At 32.6% G+C, this 19,886-nt stretch overlaps 1 protein-coding gene across 4 annotated transcripts in view; it reads left to right on the top strand.

Annotated features, from left to right (window-relative positions):
• Positions 1-19,886, top strand: part of KIF2A (kinesin family member 2A) — a gene marked incomplete at its 5' end in the record, with an annotated part of 70,343 nt that overhangs the window by 42,964 nt on the left and 7,493 nt on the right. Inside the window, 15 exons of one of the 4 annotated variants that reach the window (XM_082837375.1) lie at positions 677-742; positions 1,365-1,465; positions 3,233-3,328; positions 5,032-5,086; positions 5,486-5,648; positions 7,744-7,834; positions 7,934-7,997; positions 8,580-8,671; positions 9,037-9,179; positions 9,483-9,687; positions 10,428-10,538; positions 11,565-11,632; positions 14,923-15,036; positions 16,067-16,217; positions 19,427-19,528. In XM_082837375.1, the coding sequence (XP_082693501.1) occupies positions 677-742; positions 1,365-1,465; positions 3,233-3,328; positions 5,032-5,086; positions 5,486-5,648; positions 7,744-7,834; positions 7,934-7,997; positions 8,580-8,671; positions 9,037-9,179; positions 9,483-9,687; positions 10,428-10,538; positions 11,565-11,632; positions 14,923-15,036; positions 16,067-16,217; positions 19,427-19,528 (1,622 nt within the window). Of the gene's footprint in view, positions 1-676; positions 800-1,364; positions 1,466-3,232; positions 3,329-5,031; positions 5,087-5,485; positions 5,649-7,743; positions 7,835-7,933; positions 7,998-8,579; positions 8,672-9,036; positions 9,180-9,482; positions 9,688-10,427; positions 10,539-11,564; positions 11,633-14,922; positions 15,037-16,066; positions 16,218-19,426; positions 19,529-19,886 lie in introns of all 4 variants that reach the window. The other 3 variants (XM_082837374.1, XM_082837373.1, XM_082837372.1) reach the window with 3 other exon arrangements.

Below are 19,886 nucleotides of genomic sequence, written 5' to 3'. Positions count from 1 at the left end.
TTTAGTCATTGTGATATTTTTACATTATTTTCTGGCTAACAAACTTTCAAAAAATGTCACGGGTAACTTTGAAGACAAGTCGAACAGGTATCAATTGCAGTTAATTTCAGGTCTCTCATATGTTTTCAGCTAGGTGATATAAAGCACAGTTAATTTCTTTTCTACTATTCAGCAGTTCAGAACGGTCCTTTCTCATAGTGATGTTTCCTCTGTATGTATGGATGCTGAGGCAGGACAGGTGTAGGTATTAGAGGAAAGACTGGAGGTAGAGGGAAAGTCCTGCACTTTCCGCACTATTCTTTGGGTCTTGTGAAAATTTATATTTCTTTGTAAAATGTGATATTTATATTTAACTTAATATTGCTTTTTCCACTTTTGTAACATCCACAGTGGGAAATTCTCTGTTGAGGATTTGCATATTTGACAAGCAAAGAGTGGGATTTAGAACAAAAGGAGGGTTGCAGGACTTTTATGTTTTTACTTGCTGTATTTCTGAATTGTGTAAGTTTTTCAAAATGAGAATGCGTATAAAATCTGTATTTTGCACACTTACTTTTTAAAAATTATTATTTAAAATCAAGCTTGGCTTGGTTTTTTATAAATTATTCAGATTGAGTTTTATTTATTGAACAGAATTGATTATTACATATATTTTGAAATTTTGTTTCACTTTCAGTGGTTGGTTCTGCACGCGCGCGGCCTAGTCAACTTCCTGAACAGTCTTCCTCTGCACAACAGAATGGTAGTGTTTCAGATATATCTCCAGTTCAAGCTGCAAAAAAGGAATTTGGACCCCCTTGTATGTAAATCATGTATCAAGGATTCAGTCATTTTAGGCATACATGTATTTTCTCTTGGTCAACTTTATAAGTCCCCAAATTACAAACTTAATTGCAGATTTTATTTTTACCATTGTGGAAAATTTTTTTTGTTGTTAGTTTAGTCTGTTAATTGGGTTTTTAAATGTATATTTTGGAGGAAACAATTTATAAATATAAAACTATAACAATGTTTCAGTTGCTTTGAATTTAAAATTATGGCCAGATAATTTTGACAGATGTTATAAAAGAAATGCTTATGCTTCTTGATCCTTTCCAATTCAAAGATCTTTGATTCTAAACCAAGAGATGACATGTATCAATATGTTAGAGTCATTTTTCATGACTCTTATTTGTATATTGTCCTGTTCCTAGCTTTGTTAAAGCAGCTCATAAGTAAAGTTCACATATTTGTCATAGGCATGTTTTGTCACTGTGTACCTTATTTTGGTGTGTGTGGTAAAATCTCATACATAAAATTTTTGTGTGTAAGTATGGTACTCTAAAAAGAAAACTAGGCTTCTACAGCTCATCTGTTTCTTCCAGCACGTAGAAAATCTAATTGTGTGAAAGAAGTAGAGAAATTGCAAGAAAAACGGGAAAAAAGGAGACTACAACAGCAAGAACTTAGAGAAAAAAGAGCCCAGGTTTGTAACAGAAACATATTTTGTTTATGCACCAACCAAAGATTAGACTGTGTCAGTGAAAGTGATTGGCTTATGAAAAAATAATTGAGGCATTCATTTAAAGATTTCAATATAGTTCCTTAAATTGATATTGAGGAATAATACAAACTCTTGGGGAAATAAGTTATCGTAACAGATTTTTTACTACATAAACTTTTCAAGTTTTAGTGGGTATGTGTTTGTCCTAAAGGTTGTTCCATTTTAAATAGTAAGCCATTGTGTTACAGAATTCTAATGGATGTATTAACATTGAGAATAATAGGATTTTGGCTTTTTAAAAGGACTAAAAATACATTCAGAAAAACATCAAGTTAAGGTATATGGTTATACTATCCATTTTATTGTTTTTCCATGGTTAATAAGTTCAGCATATCACAATGAAAGGGTGGAAATTCGTTGTGTGTTGATTTATACTAGATGTTGAGAGTATCTCTGATGTGCCCCTCTTCTCACATTTCCTTTAGATAGTAGCAAAACTTTACTAGCAATGGAAAAGTTGCTTAGAAGACTGGTCTTTTATCTCTCTACAGGTCTTCACATATTAGAAATTATGCTATTGTACAAATAATTCCTCCATTGTGCTTGCATTGTATCTATTATATTCTCAGAACTTGTTTCCTGAAATAAAATACCAGGATTGTTTCCTTATTTAGGAGTATGTTCAAGTGCCCTTAATCATAAAGATGTTGTGTTGTGGAATTGTGAAATCAGTATAATACTCAACCTGAATAAATCAACTTATATCTGAAAGTGACCTGAGAATGACCAGTTGGGTTTTGAAATGAATAATGCTTGTATCTACTGATACTTAGTACAGATGACACCTGGTGTTTCCTGTGGGTACTTCATAATATTTTTACATCTCTTTGTGACCTCTTCTTTACATTCTGCTTCTCAGTTGACATAGTTGGTATTATTTCCCAAAAGGTTAATTGACAGTATGTTACATTAACAGTTTTGAAATTTAGTTGTACTCAAAGCAAGTCTGCATATAGTATATGGGAAAAAGAACCTGACCTAAAATGTTTAACAATTTATACTCATAGCTAGGAGAGGCTGTTAACTGTTGCTATTTGTATCTTAATCTGAATTTTCTCAGTTTTGAAGCAAAATAGTAAATTGCAGTTAGCATGCAGTAGTTTGAATTTTAAAGATTTAAAAAATTATCTTGGCTTTTGATTCCTTTAAATTCTATGTCCTATTGATTTGGGGCTGTATTATACCATGCCTTAGTTTTTTTTAGAGAGTCATTAATAATAGGAAATGAACATAAATGAATTCATAGTTCTACTTTGCTGAAACACTGAATTAGGAATTAGGAAGAAGAATCTGATTAAATGCATTTTCTAAGAATTTCGGCTTTTCTAGAATTTTTTATTGATGTTTAGGATGAACACTGTTTTTGTTTTGCTCAGTTTTCTAGGAGAATTAAGGTATACGTATAACATATTTGAAATAGGTCAAAGGTGGTTTTAATAAGGAGTATTTTGTTTGGAGTTAACAGAAGGCATGTAGACTAACAGAATTGTGTTTTTTAATATGAAAGTGATTCCTAGGCATACTATTAATCTTGAACTCTGAAACTATATCACATCTCAGGTTTGAGTTTGGGCTTGGCTATTATAAATGACACAACCTATTTAATTTTCAAACCATATATAACATAAACGCAACAAATACTACATTATTGTAATTATAATAAATGATGAATTCTCTGTCTTCTTACAGGATGTTGATGCTACAAACCCAAATTATGAAATTATGTGTATGATCAGAGACTTCAGAGGAAGTTTGGATTATAGACCATTAACAACAGCAGATCCTGTAAGGTTCTTTATTAACAGTTGCTCTGGAACTTTTTATGCTGTAAATAAAAACATGTTTGATACCCCCTAAGTTAATACTGTATTTAGTTCTGTAATTTTTTCTCTCTTTATGGGTGTTCCTTCTCCTTCTCTATTTTAAGAAGATCAAGAAACCGTTGGGAATTCCCTGGCGGTCCAGTGGTTAGGACTCTGAGCTCTTAATGCCAAAGGCCCGGGTTCAGTCGCTGGTCTGGGAACTAAGATCCCACAAGCCACGTGATGCATCCAAAAAAAAAAAAAAAGAAAGAAAGAAAGAAACCACTCACACTTACCCTTATTTTCTCATTATTTCCCATAATTTGATACGTTAGACATGCATCTCACAAAGATAATCCACTTCAAAGCAAGCCTCTGTGTCCTTGGTAGGACAGAGCAACAGTCAAGGATGATGTCAGAAGACCCACTTTCCTTTCTGACCATCACTTATACTTTTATCTCAATTCCAAGTTTGTTTCCTCTTGGCTTGGGCTGTAGATCCCACCATCATTCCAACTTACTACTAATTTATTTTAAAATAAATGTTACTCTGGCTTTTAACAATAAGTGATGGCTGTTGAGGACTGCTGTAAACTAGAAATCCAGTGCTTGAAGAATGTTCTGTCTTACGCACCTCCTTTCCTATTGAAGAATGGGAATTTATTGAACAGGGAATACTTTTGTGAGTAATTTGTATTTATGAAAAATAATCCATCTGACCTAGTGTATACAGAATGAATTGGGTACACAAAATACATCTGACCTAGTGTATACGGAATGTATTGGGTACACAAAATACATATAATACACCTGTGTTAAGGCAGGTGTATTATATATGATTTAATAGAGTAGTTCATAACATTTGCATCTCATATATTTTACTCCTTGCTACCCTTTCATTTGTTTAACCTACATCTGAGCTCATACTTTATGACAGTGACTGGAAAACTTTTTCTGAAAAGGGCCTGATATTTTTGGCTTTGAACCATATGGTCTTTGTTACAACTACTCAATTCTGCCTTTGTAGTATGAAAAGCAGCCATAGACAATACATAAATGAATAGGTATGGCTGTTTCAGTAAAACTTTACAAAAGTGGGTAGTGGCTTGGATTAGGCTTTCAGGCCGTACTTTGCCAATTCCTGCTTTATACTAAATATCATTAGAAGGCAAGTATTGGGAACATTAATTTTATGAAAAAATTTAATGTCTAAGAATTGGCATTTTATAAAATGGTTCAAATTATTTTGGCCAATAATCTTCTGAGAACTGTGTTTCTTGTCTACAGCTAGTTATCTTTGCCTATAATTTTCCCTATAATCAATCTGAAAATATGCCACTTGGTAGGAAATTTTACTTTTGTCGTATACAGCACATCTTGAAGTGAATAAGGTAGTTTCTTAACGTGAACCTATTGCTACTAAGAGTGGTGGTGTCCTCTACAAAGTTATTTCCTAGTGGTTTACCAAATGACAAAATAAGCGAGTTTCCATTATACTTAGAATTTTTGAAATAATTGTGTCTGATGGCTATTAAAATTTCTTCAAGCTAATTTGTTTTTTAAGCTTACTTATCCTATTTATGCTATGCATAAATTTCTAAAACCTCGGGAGGAAATATTACATAATTAACTTTTCAGTGTTTTATATACCATTGATAATCACTGGAAAAAATATTTTATTTCTAGATTGATGAACATAGGATATGTGTTTGTGTAAGAAAACGACCACTCAATAAAAAAGGTATGCTTATTGAGTTCTAATCAAGGGTTCATTTTTGTCCTGTTTGTAATTTATTTTGATAATAGCAGAAATCAGATTGGTTTGGAAGAGTTAAATGTAAATCATTTCATTTGTACATAACCATTATACAGATTTCTATGGTTAGGTCTGTTGATGTGATACTGTTCTAAGAATCTTTGCCATTCCTGGCTTTACAGAAATCTTGATTTTTTTTTTTTTTTTTTTTTTTTTTACTCTGTTGTTGAAATATTCTGTTTACTTGAATGGCATATTTATGGGATATTTACATTTACAGGACTTACTACTTTTATCGAAATTCTTACTACTTAAAATAATTTTTGTGCATTAATTCAAATACTGTGAAAATTACTGGGCACTGATTTTCATTTATTCTTTTAGAAACTCAAATGAAAGATCTTGATGTAATCACAATCCCTAGTAAAGATGTTGTGATGGTACATGAACCAAAACAAAAAGTAGATTTAACAAGGTACCTAGAAAACCAAACATTTCGTTTTGATTATGCCTTTGATGACTCTGCTCCTAATGAAATGGTTTACAGGTAGGTAAATTTGTTTTAAATCAGAATTTTGTTCTTATACTGTGTGTTTACCACCACCACTGAAACTTATGTTGATCTTGGCATATCTCTCCAGAGGTGTAATATCCTTTTCTTTCCCCCTGAGTTTAAACAAATAAGAATATTGAATAAACATGATAATGAATTTTAACACTTGTTTTCTTTAATGCTCCCCAAATCAGTTTTCATTAATGATTAATTTTATACACTATGTAACATACCATATGTATGGATAAGAAATTTCTAGAAAACATTTTCTGTACCTCTAGAGATGGGATGTGGCTATTTTTTACTTTTTGATCTCTGCAGTAGTGAAGAAATTTGAAATAACTGTTATACATCCATCACTTATTTGTCTGAATCTTTATTTAGCACATATGGCCACTTAAGGAAAAAAAAGTTCTGTAAATCTACTTGCATTTCCCTAGTTTTATCATTTCTAAGCTTTGGAATAGTTTTAGTACATGAAATTCTTGCATGTTCACATGTTCAACTTACAAACAACTCAAACTTACATGTATTGTGCATTGATATCCCACATTTTTATCCAAATTTAGATTTTTATACATAGTTTGTAAACATTTACTTCTTATTATTTAATAGGTCAATTTTAGCAGCATTGTTATTTCAGTCTATATTAAATTGTCTTGAGTTACTTGAATGCTGTGTTTCATTGCCCTTTTATTTTATAAATTTGACTGGAAAACAGAAAGTTAAAGGGTTAATAAGAATCCTAAGAATTGAAGATGTTATAAATGAGGTAAGACCAACTCCACTGGTCTTAAGCCAGTAAACTGGGAGTTCAGCTGTAAAGAAAGAGGACAAAACTAAAGAACATGTGAATGCTAGATAGAGGTATTGTGAAAAATTTGTTTTGAAAGGGAATTATAATTAGAAATTGTGTATTTTTTACTTTTTTGAGAACTGAGTCCTGTCCTCCCCCCTCACTTCCTTCTCTGCTTCCATTCCTGTCTCATAAAATATGTCTGTCTGACTTTTGTAATCATTTTCAAGAAATCACTATAAATAAAAGTATGTTTCTGTGTATGTGCTAGATCTAGTAAACATTTTGTGTTTCACCCTGTATTTATGCTTCTTAATTTTACCAGTATTGATTCTCTCCCCTTTCTCTTATCCTTAACTTTTATGGATTGAGAAGTTAGCCTTTTTTTTTTTTTTTTTTTTTTGGTCTGATCACTCTTCAGACTCATTTCCAGTTCTTTTTGATTAGAACATTTTTCTGCTCCTTTTGTTTTGTACTTTCTCCAGTTGTGCCTTTAAAAAAAATAATCAATAGAGCTGTATAAAGTGTTCTACATATATTCTTTTGAAGACTGTGTAAAAAGTAGATTTGTTTTCTATCATGCTTTTAGGGCTCTGCTCATTGAAGTATTTTTTTGTCCCTCTCTACCTTTTTATTTTAACTCCAGCAGTGATTATACCAATACATAATATTTGGGCATCCTTTTCCTGAATCAAGACTATCAACTCAGAATTCATTGTCTTATAAGCATAATTTATATTTACTTACTCACATTCAAGGAAATTTTACCACTTTTATACTTGTTTAGATAATGTTTTTATACTTTTTTCCCCTCTAGCTTTTCTGTATTGAGATTACCACTCTTGATTCTGTTTCTGTTGAAACCATTGATACTTTTTTTGGGTTGGGTTGGGGTTTTTAGTTTTGGTTTTGGTTTTCATATCTGTCCTACTTGTCTGGCTGATATTACCATATTTTGTTGTTACTTTTTAAAACTTTCCTACTGTCTTCTACATATTATGTCTTTAGCTCAGTTACTATCAGGTTTTTTTCCCTGTCCATTATTATTGTGGCCCTTGTTTATTTCGGAATTATTGCTTGAAAATATGCTTTAAAGAGCTTTAAGCAATCCTAGGTATGGGTATTTAAAATTTTAAATCAGTGGTCAATTGTGGCCTCGCAGTTGATCCCACTGATTTGTTAAAAATCTTGGTATAAGATTTGCTTATAATAACACTTGATATTAGTTTTATTGTTTATTTGTTTAATTTAAATATTAACTGTATGTTCTGACTGGTACATTTTATTTTTAAGGTTTACAGCTAGACCACTAGTGGAAACTATATTTGAAAGGGGAATGGCTACATGCTTTGCTTATGGGCAGACTGGAAGTGGAAAGACTCATGTAAGTAATTCATTACAGTTACATCCTGGTATGAAGCCAGTTTATTTTCCTTATAGCTTAATTCTAAGACCTAAATTCTATTTTCTTTTTAACATATAGACAATGGGAGGTGACTTTTCAGGAAAGAACCAAGACTGTTCTAAAGGAATTTATGCATTAGCAGGTAACTCCCCTTTTTGCATATTGTTTATAATATTCTTCTTGAATATTATTCAGGTGGCTTGGAAATAAGATTTGGAAGTACTGTCCAGAATTTTAAGGGTAACTAATGCTATACTTACTATATATTATGTCAGTTTTAGATTAGCGGACTGTTTTGAAAAGAACTGTGCTTTGGGGACAAAAATCTTGATTATGTTTGTGTTGTAATCTGGCACATTGTTGGAGCTTAGCGTTTGTTGTTGAATAACTGCTTTGTGAAAAGTTTCCATTTGGTATGATTATGAAAGTAACCTTATTATGACCGCCTATAATTTTATGCTATTTATAAAGATAAGTAGTAGCATTCTCTTCTTGAATATGAAGGAGAGTGGCCTCTAAACTTTAAATGTAGAAAAACTATTGCTACTATTTTTTTTTGAAAATTAATATCCACTTTAATCTTCATTTTTCTTATTGATACTATCATTCTGGGTAAACATTAGTTGATTAGAATTGCTTTTTAAAAACAGAAATTTTGAATTGCTTTTTTAAAACAATATTTATTGCATCTTAATAAATTTTCTCCATATGCAATTATTGACAGCTCGAGACGTTTTTTTAATGCTAAAGAAGCCAAACTATAAGAAGTTAGAACTTCAAGTGTATGCAACCTTTTTTGAAATTTATAGTGGTAAGGTAAGTGGAAACTTAAAAAAATAATTTTTTGTTTTTTAGTTTTTTAAATTATGGTTAAAAAATGCATGACATAAAATTTACCATTCTAACCATTTTTAAGCGTAGAAGTTCAGCAATATTCACATTGTTGGGCAGTCATTGCCACCACATAATTGTTATATGTATTTGGAATATTATGTTAAAGTTCTGTGATGAGATTTTTTAAAATTCCCTTTGAAACTCTTTAACTTCAGTATCGATCATTATTATTCTAATAACATTATTACTAGAATTCTCTGAAATAATTTTCGGTCTCTGAATGACTCATTTTTATAGAACTATTCTTTTTTTATTTTTAAAGCTAGCTTTCTTTCTTTTTTTTTTAGGTTTTTGACTTGCTAAACAGGAAAACAAAATTAAGAGTGCTCGAAGATGGAAAACAGCAGGTTCAAGTGGTGGGATTACAGGAACGGGAGGTCAAATGTGTTGAAGATGTACTGAAACTCATTGACATAGGCAACAGTTGCAGGTAGCTCTCATTTTAATTAAGAAAGCGAAACAGTTTCATGATCAGTTTTAGATACTTTCAAAAGCAAAGCAAGGATGTTATTCAGCGCATTTTGGACGTAAAATCATTACTCATAAAAACTTTTGAAGTATGCCAGATTAAATTGTATTAATCTGGTTATGTTTGTGTTGTTAATTCAGAATGTCTCTTTTGTATTTAAATAATAAAAACTGAATAGTTTTTTCTTTTTTTAATGAAAATATTGTGGTTTGCACATATAAATTGAACTTTTTACATATCAGAATGTTCTTAATTACATTGTAGAACATCTGGTCAAACATCTGCAAATGCACATTCATCTCGGAGCCATGCAGTGTTTCAGATTATTCTTAGAAGGAAAGGAAAACTACATGGCAAATTTTCTCTCATCGATTTGGCTGGAAATGAAAGAGGAGCTGATACTTCCAGTGCAGACAGGCAAACTAGGCTTGAAGGTGCTGAAATTAATAAAAGCCTTTTAGCACTCAAGGTAAATAAAGTGCATTTAATTGTGAAAAGTCTTTTACTTTTGACTTCATTTTTGTTTACTCAGTTACAAAATTATACTATTTGTTTTTTCTAATAAGTAAGAGAGGTATCAAAATTTAGTTGTTTATGTTTGCAGTTACAGATTTATATTGTACCCAGAAATTTTCTTTACACATATTATTTATTCTTTTTAAGGTAGATAAAGATCTGTTAGTCAGCAGGCCAATTCCAATGCTGCTTAGGGAGATTCCAGAGGGCCTTAATCATTAATCAGTCTTTTTTCTTGAAGGAGGGCAAGGAACCATAAAACTGAGCTAAGAAAGTTTCTCAGAAAAATGTGGAATGGCTTTCAAAAAGTTAGGCCACTATTATATATCTTCCTTGACTAGCAAAGCAAGAAAGCATTCTGTTTTTTTCTTTTGTAGTACCACTTTAAAAGTTTAACTTTTTACAGTTATCCTACTGCCTGTTACTTCTAAACACTAATCATAGTCTCCAGAAGAATCTTTTGGAATTAATAAAGTAGTCTTTTGGATTAGGTTTTTTTGTTTTCCGAATTTCATTTTCTTGAATTAGGATTTATGGGAACATTTCTACTATGCTGTAAATCTCTTAATAGAATTTTCAGAGCTGATCAGATCTTAAATGTTAGGGTTATGGTAAGAGATGTTTTAAATATGTTCATTAAGATTACTGTTTATAAGAAGTAAAATCTATGAAATTTGCTTTCTTAATTTTCAGGAGTGCATCAGAGCCTTAGGTAGAAATAAACCTCATACTCCTTTCCGAGCAAGTAAACTCACTCAGGTGTTAAGAGATTCATTCATAGGTGAAAACTCTCGTACCTGCATGGTAAGTTTGTTTGTTTTGTTTTAATCTTAAATGAATAATTATGTAGTATATATGGGAAAATTATAAAATACATTAATGACAGTCATTTAAAGTCTATTGTGAGAGATACAGCGATACTTGGAAATGTGGTCCCTGCCCGTCTGATAGGATTATATTGTAGTTATAATACATTCTACTAATTCCAACATCTGAGTCTTTGTGAGATTGGTTTTCATTGATTTCTGTTTTCCTTGCATATTGGTCACACTTTTCTATTTCTTCATATATCTAGAATTTTGGATTATATAATTTTCATTATGAATGAATATTTTATGGACACTCTGGATTCTGTTATGTTCTTCTAAAGATTATTGATTTCGTTATTGTTGTTGTTGTTATTTTAGCTGGAAGTTAACTTAGCTGAACTCCAAACTCTTGTCTCCCCAGCTGTGGGCATCAACTGACCTTGAAATCTCTGTTTAGCTCTTTTAGACTTAGCTATGTTTCTTGCAGTCAACCTTGTGTTCAGGGGTCAGCCAGAGATTTGGGTAGTATAAATATATATGTAGAATATGAGTTTCTTCCTCTGTGGTTATTTCTCTTCTGGGACAAACTTCACTTCCCAGCTGCTATGGTGCCTACCTCCAAACTCTATCCTTTAGTTTAACCAGTGAAACTCCAGATTTCTATTGAAGTTTTAATTGTCCTGTGTGACAGCAGCAGAGTTTGCCCTTAGGCAAAAAAAGTTATCAAAAGTAGGGGCGGACAGTCACTCAATGTTACTCCCTTCTTCTAGGTGTTGACCTCCATTTTCTGCCTGATATTTGATCATTTTGTGGTGCCATCAGAGTTGTTTATATTTTAACTGGAGTTTATAATTATTCTTTGATTATGGGTATGAGATAGTGAATTATCTTGGAGCTAAGGTATCATTAATAACTCTTTTTTTAGATGACCATATTAAAATTAGACCTGACTGAGCCATATGTCAGTATTACTTGTCATCATTTATAACATTTTCTTAACCTTTGCATTTTTCCCCCATAGATTGCCACAATCTCTCCAGGCATGGCATCCTGTGAAAATACTCTCAATACATTAAGATATGCAAATAGGTATGAGAAATGGTTATTTATTTTGAAATTTGAAGGGAATAGAACAATATATGGTTTGATTTAATATCTGATAGGGTAAATCTTACTGCATTGCTCTTTACATTTTCAAAAAAAATTTGCATGTTATTCATTGAAATGATGTCTAGAATCATTTTGTCATATTCTAAAAATAATTGGAAATGTGTTGTGTAATTTGGGAAGACACATTTTTAGTAGAATAGGTCTTAAAATCATAGAACATGATTGTATTTTTCCATTAACCAAGTTATATTTCATAATATTTTACTATATTTAAATCATGAAAATTCTTATTATTATATTAAGACTCAAAAGTAAGTGAGTATCAGGAGCCAGTCCATATTTCTTAAATTGTTTTGCATATGCTGAAAATTATTTCTGATAATCTTAAATATTATACATGGGGAAGCTAGGGTTTAAGTAGGGATAGCACAGTTCTTTCTGGTGTTCTGTATGGGTTACATTTTATTATTTATGGCAATAGTGTTACAGACGTTAATAGACAATTGCATTATTACAAATGAGAGGACAAAAAGCGTTACACATTATTAAAGCAGTTTATTCCTTATAGTCACAAAATGCCCTTGGAATTTTGGATTGTAATAGGCATGTTTATATTTGTTCCAGAGATTTGTTCCCATTGCTCTTGTTTTGAATGACTATATATATAGTTTTAAATTTGTATTATCACATATTGCATTTGTGATTTTAACCTAGAGATAAAATTCCTCTTTGTATTCCATTTCTAGTGTGGAGAATCTCTTAATTTCGCTAAACATGAGTATTTGTACTAATTTTTTGTTTTAATCACTATGGAAATTTTAATCTTTTATTAAAGTATGAAATACATATGCATACAGAAAAGTACCCAAAACACAAGTGAATAATTTAATGAATATTTACAAAGTGAAAATTCCTGTCATCAGACCAAGAAATAAAACATTTCCAGCCCCCCAGAAAATTCCCCATGTGTCCCTTTCTAATCACGAATCCTGAATAACATGCCTAAATCCATTAGTTTCTACCCCAAGGTAGCCATTTTCCTGACTTTTGTGGAATAAATTTCTCAATTTTCTTTCTCTCTTTTTAAAAATAATTTTACTACCTATGAATGTATCCCTGAACAATATAGGTAGCTGTATTTGAACTTCACATAAATGAGATCATACGCTTTGTTCTTTGGTATTTTGCTCTTGCTTCAACTAAAGAGATTTTTAAAAATCATCAGTAAAAACTGTTGGAAAGTATAAACTTATTGACCTTTTGTAAAGATATTAAAAATAATAACTTTTAAAAATAATTGAACTTTATTTTTAAATTTAATACCCTTTAAACTTTGAATTATAAGATTCTAGCTATGAACCTTTATAGTACTTTTTTTTTTTTTTTTTTTTTTTGTGCGGTACGCGGGCCTCTCACTGTTGTGGCCTCTCCCGTTGCGGAGCAAAGGCTCTGGACGCGCAGGCTCAGCGGCATGGCTCACGGGCCCAGCCGCTCCGTGGCATGTGGGATCTTGCCAGACCAGGGCATGAACCCACGTCCCCTGCATCAGCAGGCGGACTCCCAACCACTGCGCCACCAGGGAAGCCCCTATAGTACTTTTAATCATTCTTTGTAGTGAACATTTTTGGTATTGTGGGGTTTTTTTCATTAATTTAAAATGCTTCTTGTTTCAGAATTGTTCATGGGAGAGATGAGGAACAGCTTAGTGTAGTAAAATGATTGCCGTGTTGTAGAATTAAAACCCTCCATGTCTTCAGACTTCTGGCTGCAAAAGAATCCCCCTAATGTGAAAATGCTGTATCTGGTTATTCCTCTAGTTCATTTAGGTCCAAGTAAAATATTTTAATTTATTATCACATAATGTGATTCATTTGCAACCATTACTAACCATCTAGCACAAATAATTCTGTCTTTTATTTCCATATCTCTAGGAATAAAGATTTTCAACCTCATTTGATAGCTCATTTGAGGAATATAATTCCTGCATATAGAATAGTTTGGGTTGGGCAAGAGAGCTTTGAATAGAGGAAAAATGTGTGGTTAGGGGCTAATAGGTATCTAAATTAGGAGATTCTGAAAGAATAAGTAATGGGGTTGGGAGTAAAAAGAGTTATTAAGTCAGTATTAGAAATTCAGGTTTGTCAGCACGTGTGTAAATAAGCTTTCCAAAAGGATAAAGGCAAAGGAATCTGGTATTCAACCTTTCAGAGTAGATATTACCAATAGGTCAAAGAAAGATTCTAAATAAAAGAAATTATTAGTTTGATCTATGTGACTATTTTTGATGTATAACAAGAGTAATTTCATTTAGTTCAACCTAAGAGAAGTAATGAGAAAAACAGAATATGGTTAGTATATTGAAGTGTTTAAACATAAGGTTCGTACTCACAGCTAGGTTTGAACCTCAGTTATGCCACATTCTCATTGAATGAACTTGGGTAAGATACTTTATTGCTCTGAACCTATTTCTCATCTGTAAAGTGGTGATAATAATATCACAATATTGTCGTAATGATTAAATAATATAATGTCTAAAAATATTAATCATAATATCTGATATATAGGAAGTAATTAATAAATATTGCCTACTGTTATGAAATGGGATTGGCCTAAAGAGGACATAGGGAGTCACAAAAATTGGATCATAAAAGCCATGATTTAGTTAAATATAACTGTTAGAGACATTAGCAAAAGCAATTTAAATTCCATTGCTAAAGGATTTTTTTCACCATTGTTCGTCACCTGAATCACCAAACACAGGAAATTATCTGAGTGACTGTTTTCTCAGTTTGTTCGAGGATTGCTTTATAGCTAATACCATTCTAGGTGCATAGGAAAGAAGTTAATTAATTATAAATGGTGTATGCCATTAGGACTTAATTCTCTTGTGTCCTGTTTGAAAAGACTGCAAGAGTGTTGAGGACTCATTAATGCTAATAAAATATTCATGGTATTGACTACACAAGGAAATTAGACATGAGTGGTCATGTAGCTAAATACAGGGCATTTCAAATTTAGGTGATGGACTCGTTAAACTTCTAGAAAGATCATGAGAAAAGGAAGGACTATGGAGTAGGGAGTCAATAGAACAGAGGGGTTCAAAAGCCTCTTCACATTGATTATTTTTAAGATAGTGTAAATATATTGTCATAACAACGTTGATCCTTTTCTAAACAAATTAAACTGAGTACTAAATGCAAACTTGAAATGTGCATTGCTGTCTTTACAAGAGCATTTTCTTTTAATTTGTTGCTGTTTTGGTGCTGCAGAGTAAAGGAGTTTGGAATTAGTCCATCAGACATTCCCTTCTCACAGGGTAGTGGCAGTCGCCCTGATCTCTCTCCTTCTTATGAGTATGACGACTTTTCTCCTTCAATTACCAGGTCTACTTCATTCTATACATAAGATGTTTATTTTAATAGTTTCTTTTGGATTGTGCTATGTATACATGTTTTATAGCATTTACTTTCATAGCATATGCTTTTGTCCTGAGCCATTTTATTTTTCATTTTCATTTTGTTTGGCAGGTGGTGGTTATACTGCATGATCTTCATTTTTATGTACTTTATTAATTTGCTTTAAAATGTTGATTTAGAATTCAGGCTTCCTTTTCCCCTCTCATCTTTTTAAGGATGATGTCATCTTTGCATATTTACCATTGAAGGATAAACTGTCTTATTTAAAATGAATAGTTTACATTCTTTCTGTCTGCAAGGAAATCACAAGGCTCCTCTTGACTTAAAAAGTGTACTCTCTCCCAAATATGTAAATTGAAGTTTAAGGGGTAAACTTTTTTTAATGATAGAACTTTACAGCTTATAATCTTTATAGATTAGAAATATTTCACATGTAGCTATTTTAATTGAGCCTTCTAACTACCAAATCTGCAAAGTGTATTAAATTCTTTGATTTTGGGGGACTTCCCTGGTGGTCCAGTGGTTAAGACTCCACGCTTCCACTGCAGGGTGCGCAGGTTCAGTCCCTGGTCAGGGAACTGAGACCGTGTGACACGGTGCGGCCAAAAAACAAAAAAAAACCCTGATTTTTGACTGTGATTTATTTATTGATCTAAGTGCCACTGTTAGCATTTTTCCATTCAGCAATTTAGTTGCAACAAGTGTCTCTTATTTATTTTGAAATACTGAATCTGCATACTTTGTTGATTCTCAATTTGTAATGCACAGTAATTATGTTTGAAGTAATTGTAAAGTTATATACCTAAGTAAATTCCTAAAGCTTCACAGCTAAACATACCTTTAGTATTTCAACAGATTTCAGTTAGATTTGATCTGGAAAGCTGACATCATCAATATTAATATGTTTATTGAATTGCTTTTATATTAAATAGGTTGATATTTCTTGTTCCTCTGCATGAATCTTTGTTAATTATAGATACCTCTTATGTGTTTATAGGGTGAAAGAATTGACTGTGGATCCAACTGCTGCTAGTGATGTCCGTCCAATAATGCACCATCCACCAAATCAGATTGATGATTTAGAGGCACAGTGGGGTGTGGGGAGTTCCCCTCAGAGGGATGATCTAAAACTTCTTTGTGAACAAAATGTAAGTTACATAATATAGTTGTAATTATCTAAGTCATTTCATCCATAGCAGAATAAGTGAAAACTATCATCTAAATCAGGGATCAGCAAACTACAGCCTGTGGGCCTGCCATCTGTTTTTACAAATAAAGTTTTGTTGAAACATGGCCCTGCTCATTAAGACCAGAGGTGACAAAGATTGTATGGCTCACAACCCCAAAATATGTACTAAAGTTCACTGACCCCTGATCTAACTATTCTTTTTTCCAGATTTTATACTGATGTTAAAATTGGGGGATTTTTAAAGTAATACAGGGAAAAAACAAGTTTAAGAATTGTACATACAATATATCACATGTATAAAGCTTAGAACAAGATTATGGACACATGCACATGCATTAAAAGGATTCATGAACTGTATCAAAAATAGAAAAAATCTGACATTTGTTAAATCTGGTTGCTTTCTGTATTTTTGAATGTTTGGTGACATTTCATAAATTTAAAATTCTGATTCCCCTGTTACTTAAAAATAATAATATGTGCCCACTGTATAAGGACAATGAGGTATAAAGAAAGAACAAAAAAGCACAAACACATTTTCACATAGTTATTTAACTTCATTTTTTAAATGTATAATCTATATAGTTTTGTATCATTCTTTTCCCACTAAGAATCCTATAGTGGCATTTTCTTATAATGATAAAGGTAGCATTTATTAGTTGCTTACTTCATGACATATATTTGCTAGGCATCTTATGATCTGGTATAGTCCTCACAATTCAGTGTGGTAGATACTATAATTATCCCTGTTTTTAACTTGACTAAGATCATACAAGTAGTAAGTACTGAAGCCCAGCAGGATTGAAATCTGGGTCTTTCTTATACCAGAGTGAAATCTTAGGTCAGCTAAATTGATTGCTTGCTGCAATAAGATATTCTCTGGAAACAGTATAACTTAAGTTAATGTTTTTATACTTTCCAGCAGGTATTTTAAAGTCCAAAATATTCTAGAGTAAACAAACGGATATCCTACTTTTTGTTATCATGTTTCAAAATACTCTACAAAGTAGGACTCAATGCAGCAGTTCTCAACCAAGAGTGACTTGGCCCCTCTCCAGGGAAAAATGTATGGAGATATTTTTGGTCGTCACAGGTGGGATGGTGTTGCTAACATCCAGTGGGTTGAGGCCAGGGATGATGCTAAACATCATACAATGCACAGGGACAGCCTTCCTCCTCCCCCAAAAAATGTCTGTAGTGTCGAAGTTAAGAAACCTGGTTTAAAATAAGAGTTCTGGGCTTCCCTGGTGGTGCAGTGGTTGAGAGTCCGCCTGCCAATGCAGGGGACATGGGTTCGTGCCCCGGTCCGGGAAGATCCCACATGCCGCGGAGCGGCTGGGCCCGTGAGCCGTGGCCGCTGAGCCTGCGCGACGGGAGCCTATGCTCCGCAACGGGAGAGGCCACAACAGTGAGAGGCCCGCGTACCGCAAAAAATAAAATGAAATAAAATAAGAGTTCTGAACTTTGAACCATAGAGGATAAAGACCTAAAAATGAAATCCTGGCGTTAGTCTATCCCCTGTCCCCAAAACGTTTGAAAGAGACTGCAGTTGCTTTTTAAATCCTTAAAGAAAAAAAAAAAAAAAATTCCTTAAAGCAAACCCTGCATTGCTCCTAGATACGGTGCTTCCAGAGATATGGAAAACCAGAACAAGATAGGCACTCCCTATAGCAGATCTCTCACATTTTATTCTTGCATCTATTTGGTCTTTGCAGGACCTTAATTTGGAGAGGTTGGCTAGGTGACCAGAACTAATCCAGAGGCTTTAAGCATGACATCATGGGTTCTTGCAACCTCCCTTATATATGAAAGTGTGTGGATTTCTTTCAACTTTGCCTTCCCCAAGGAACTGTCTTGAGATGGTTCAGCATTAGTCTTTAGTTAAGTATTGGTGCATGTGTACGTATTCTTATTGCTATATTAAATTTTAACAAAGTAGATTAAAATGGGATAGTGTCCAGGACATGCCCTGGAGATAAAAGTAATACAGGTAGACAAACTAGAGGATAATCAAGTGCATTAGAATTCCATAAGTAGTTGTATAGACAAAAAGTATTCTGAGTGGGCTGCATGGAAGTGACAGGAGTTTGCATAATATCTTGAAGCAGAGAAAAGACAGGACATTCTTGGCTTGGCAGGGAAGTGGGCAGATAAAATGAGTAAAGGTGGTTGACTGTGTGTTTACCAGAAGGACAGAGAATATGAGAGAATCATGCCTGCATGTCCTGATTAAAAGCAGATGGCTCTTTTCCCAAAGAAAAAATAAAAAATTCTTTAGCCAACTTGATTATATAAACTTTTAGGGATGGCAGCTTATTGATGAAAGAGTCAAATAAGTCAAAGTCTACTTATAATATTTAATTTAACGAAAATACACATATATTTAGAATTGTGTATTTTATTTGAAAAATGTTGCTTTTCCTACTGACATTTTATAAAACAATTTTAAGGGTACTTCTCAATCACTACAGCCACATTTTGAGGAAATAAATCATTAGATGTTAGAGTTGGGAAGGAAGCTCAAAAAAGAAAGCAAGGCCAGAGAAGTTTGACTTGATGTAGGACCAAAATATATGTTGCATATACATATGTGAGTTTTTGTTGATAAAGTTGTGAATTGTCCATTAAAATTTCTTTAAAAACCAGTAAGTAAATTGTAGAATGCAATTCAGAAATTAAAATTTAGTAAGAGTTGAATCCTTCAGAATACCAATTTGATAGTCACAGTCATGAAAGATACTATGTTTACGTCTCTCTTCTAGTGAAAAGAAATTTAAGACATATATGTGAATTAAATTGTTAGGGAAAGTAAACAACACTGAGGAAATATTTCAGTATATTTCTAGCCTGTGATAAATGTATTTTTGAAAAGTTGCACTCCAAAAGAGATTGCTTTTTTACAGTAATTCTGCAGTAAAGCCTGGGATAAGGGAAAACTGTCTCTTACTGATGTGTTTAAGTTTGTCTTACTGAGTGTTATGTTAAATATTTTTGACCCATAAAAAGAAATTGTGGCTTTGCCTTTCATGTTTTGTTTTAGTTGTCTTTAACATTCAAGCATCCTCAATTTCTAAGTTGCATTTTTGTAGATGACACAGAAAAACTACTTTTTTATTATAACATTTAAAATATAAACTTATGTCATAATTTTTAAACTATTTTTATTTTAAGGAAGAAGAGGTTTCTCCACAATTGTTTACTTTCCACGAAGCTGTCTCACAAATGGTAGAAATGGAAGAACAAGTTGTAGAAGATCACAGGGCAGTCTTCCAGGTAAAGTAAGACAGAATCTTTAATCAAATGTTTCTCTAGAAAAATTAACTACCAACTTTTGTAATTCTTTGAGTATCATCACACTAATCTAAAAATAATACTCGTTCATGTGTAAGTATATGTGTATTTGTAGGGCATATGCCACAGTACGTTTTGAATAGAATGAATGATCACTACAAACAAACCTTCTTTGCAGCTGTGATGGAAAGATCTACTTTATTTCTTCTGTTCTCCCACTTCATTTGCTTTTGCCAGTTGTCCGTTTATAGAGGAGTTGAACTTCTACCCTCCACTACCCCTTTCTTCATGGTAGGCCAGTTTGTACAGCAGTAGGAAAAACTCTGCTAAAGGGTATCAG

This window comes from Leucopleurus acutus (genome assembly GCF_964270905.1).
Source record: "Leucopleurus acutus genome assembly, chromosome: 3".
Taxonomy (NCBI): Eukaryota; Metazoa; Chordata; class Mammalia; order Artiodactyla; family Delphinidae; genus Leucopleurus; species Leucopleurus acutus.
Note: the sequence above shows the minus strand (reverse complement) of the source record. Positions and strands in the feature narration are given on the sequence as shown.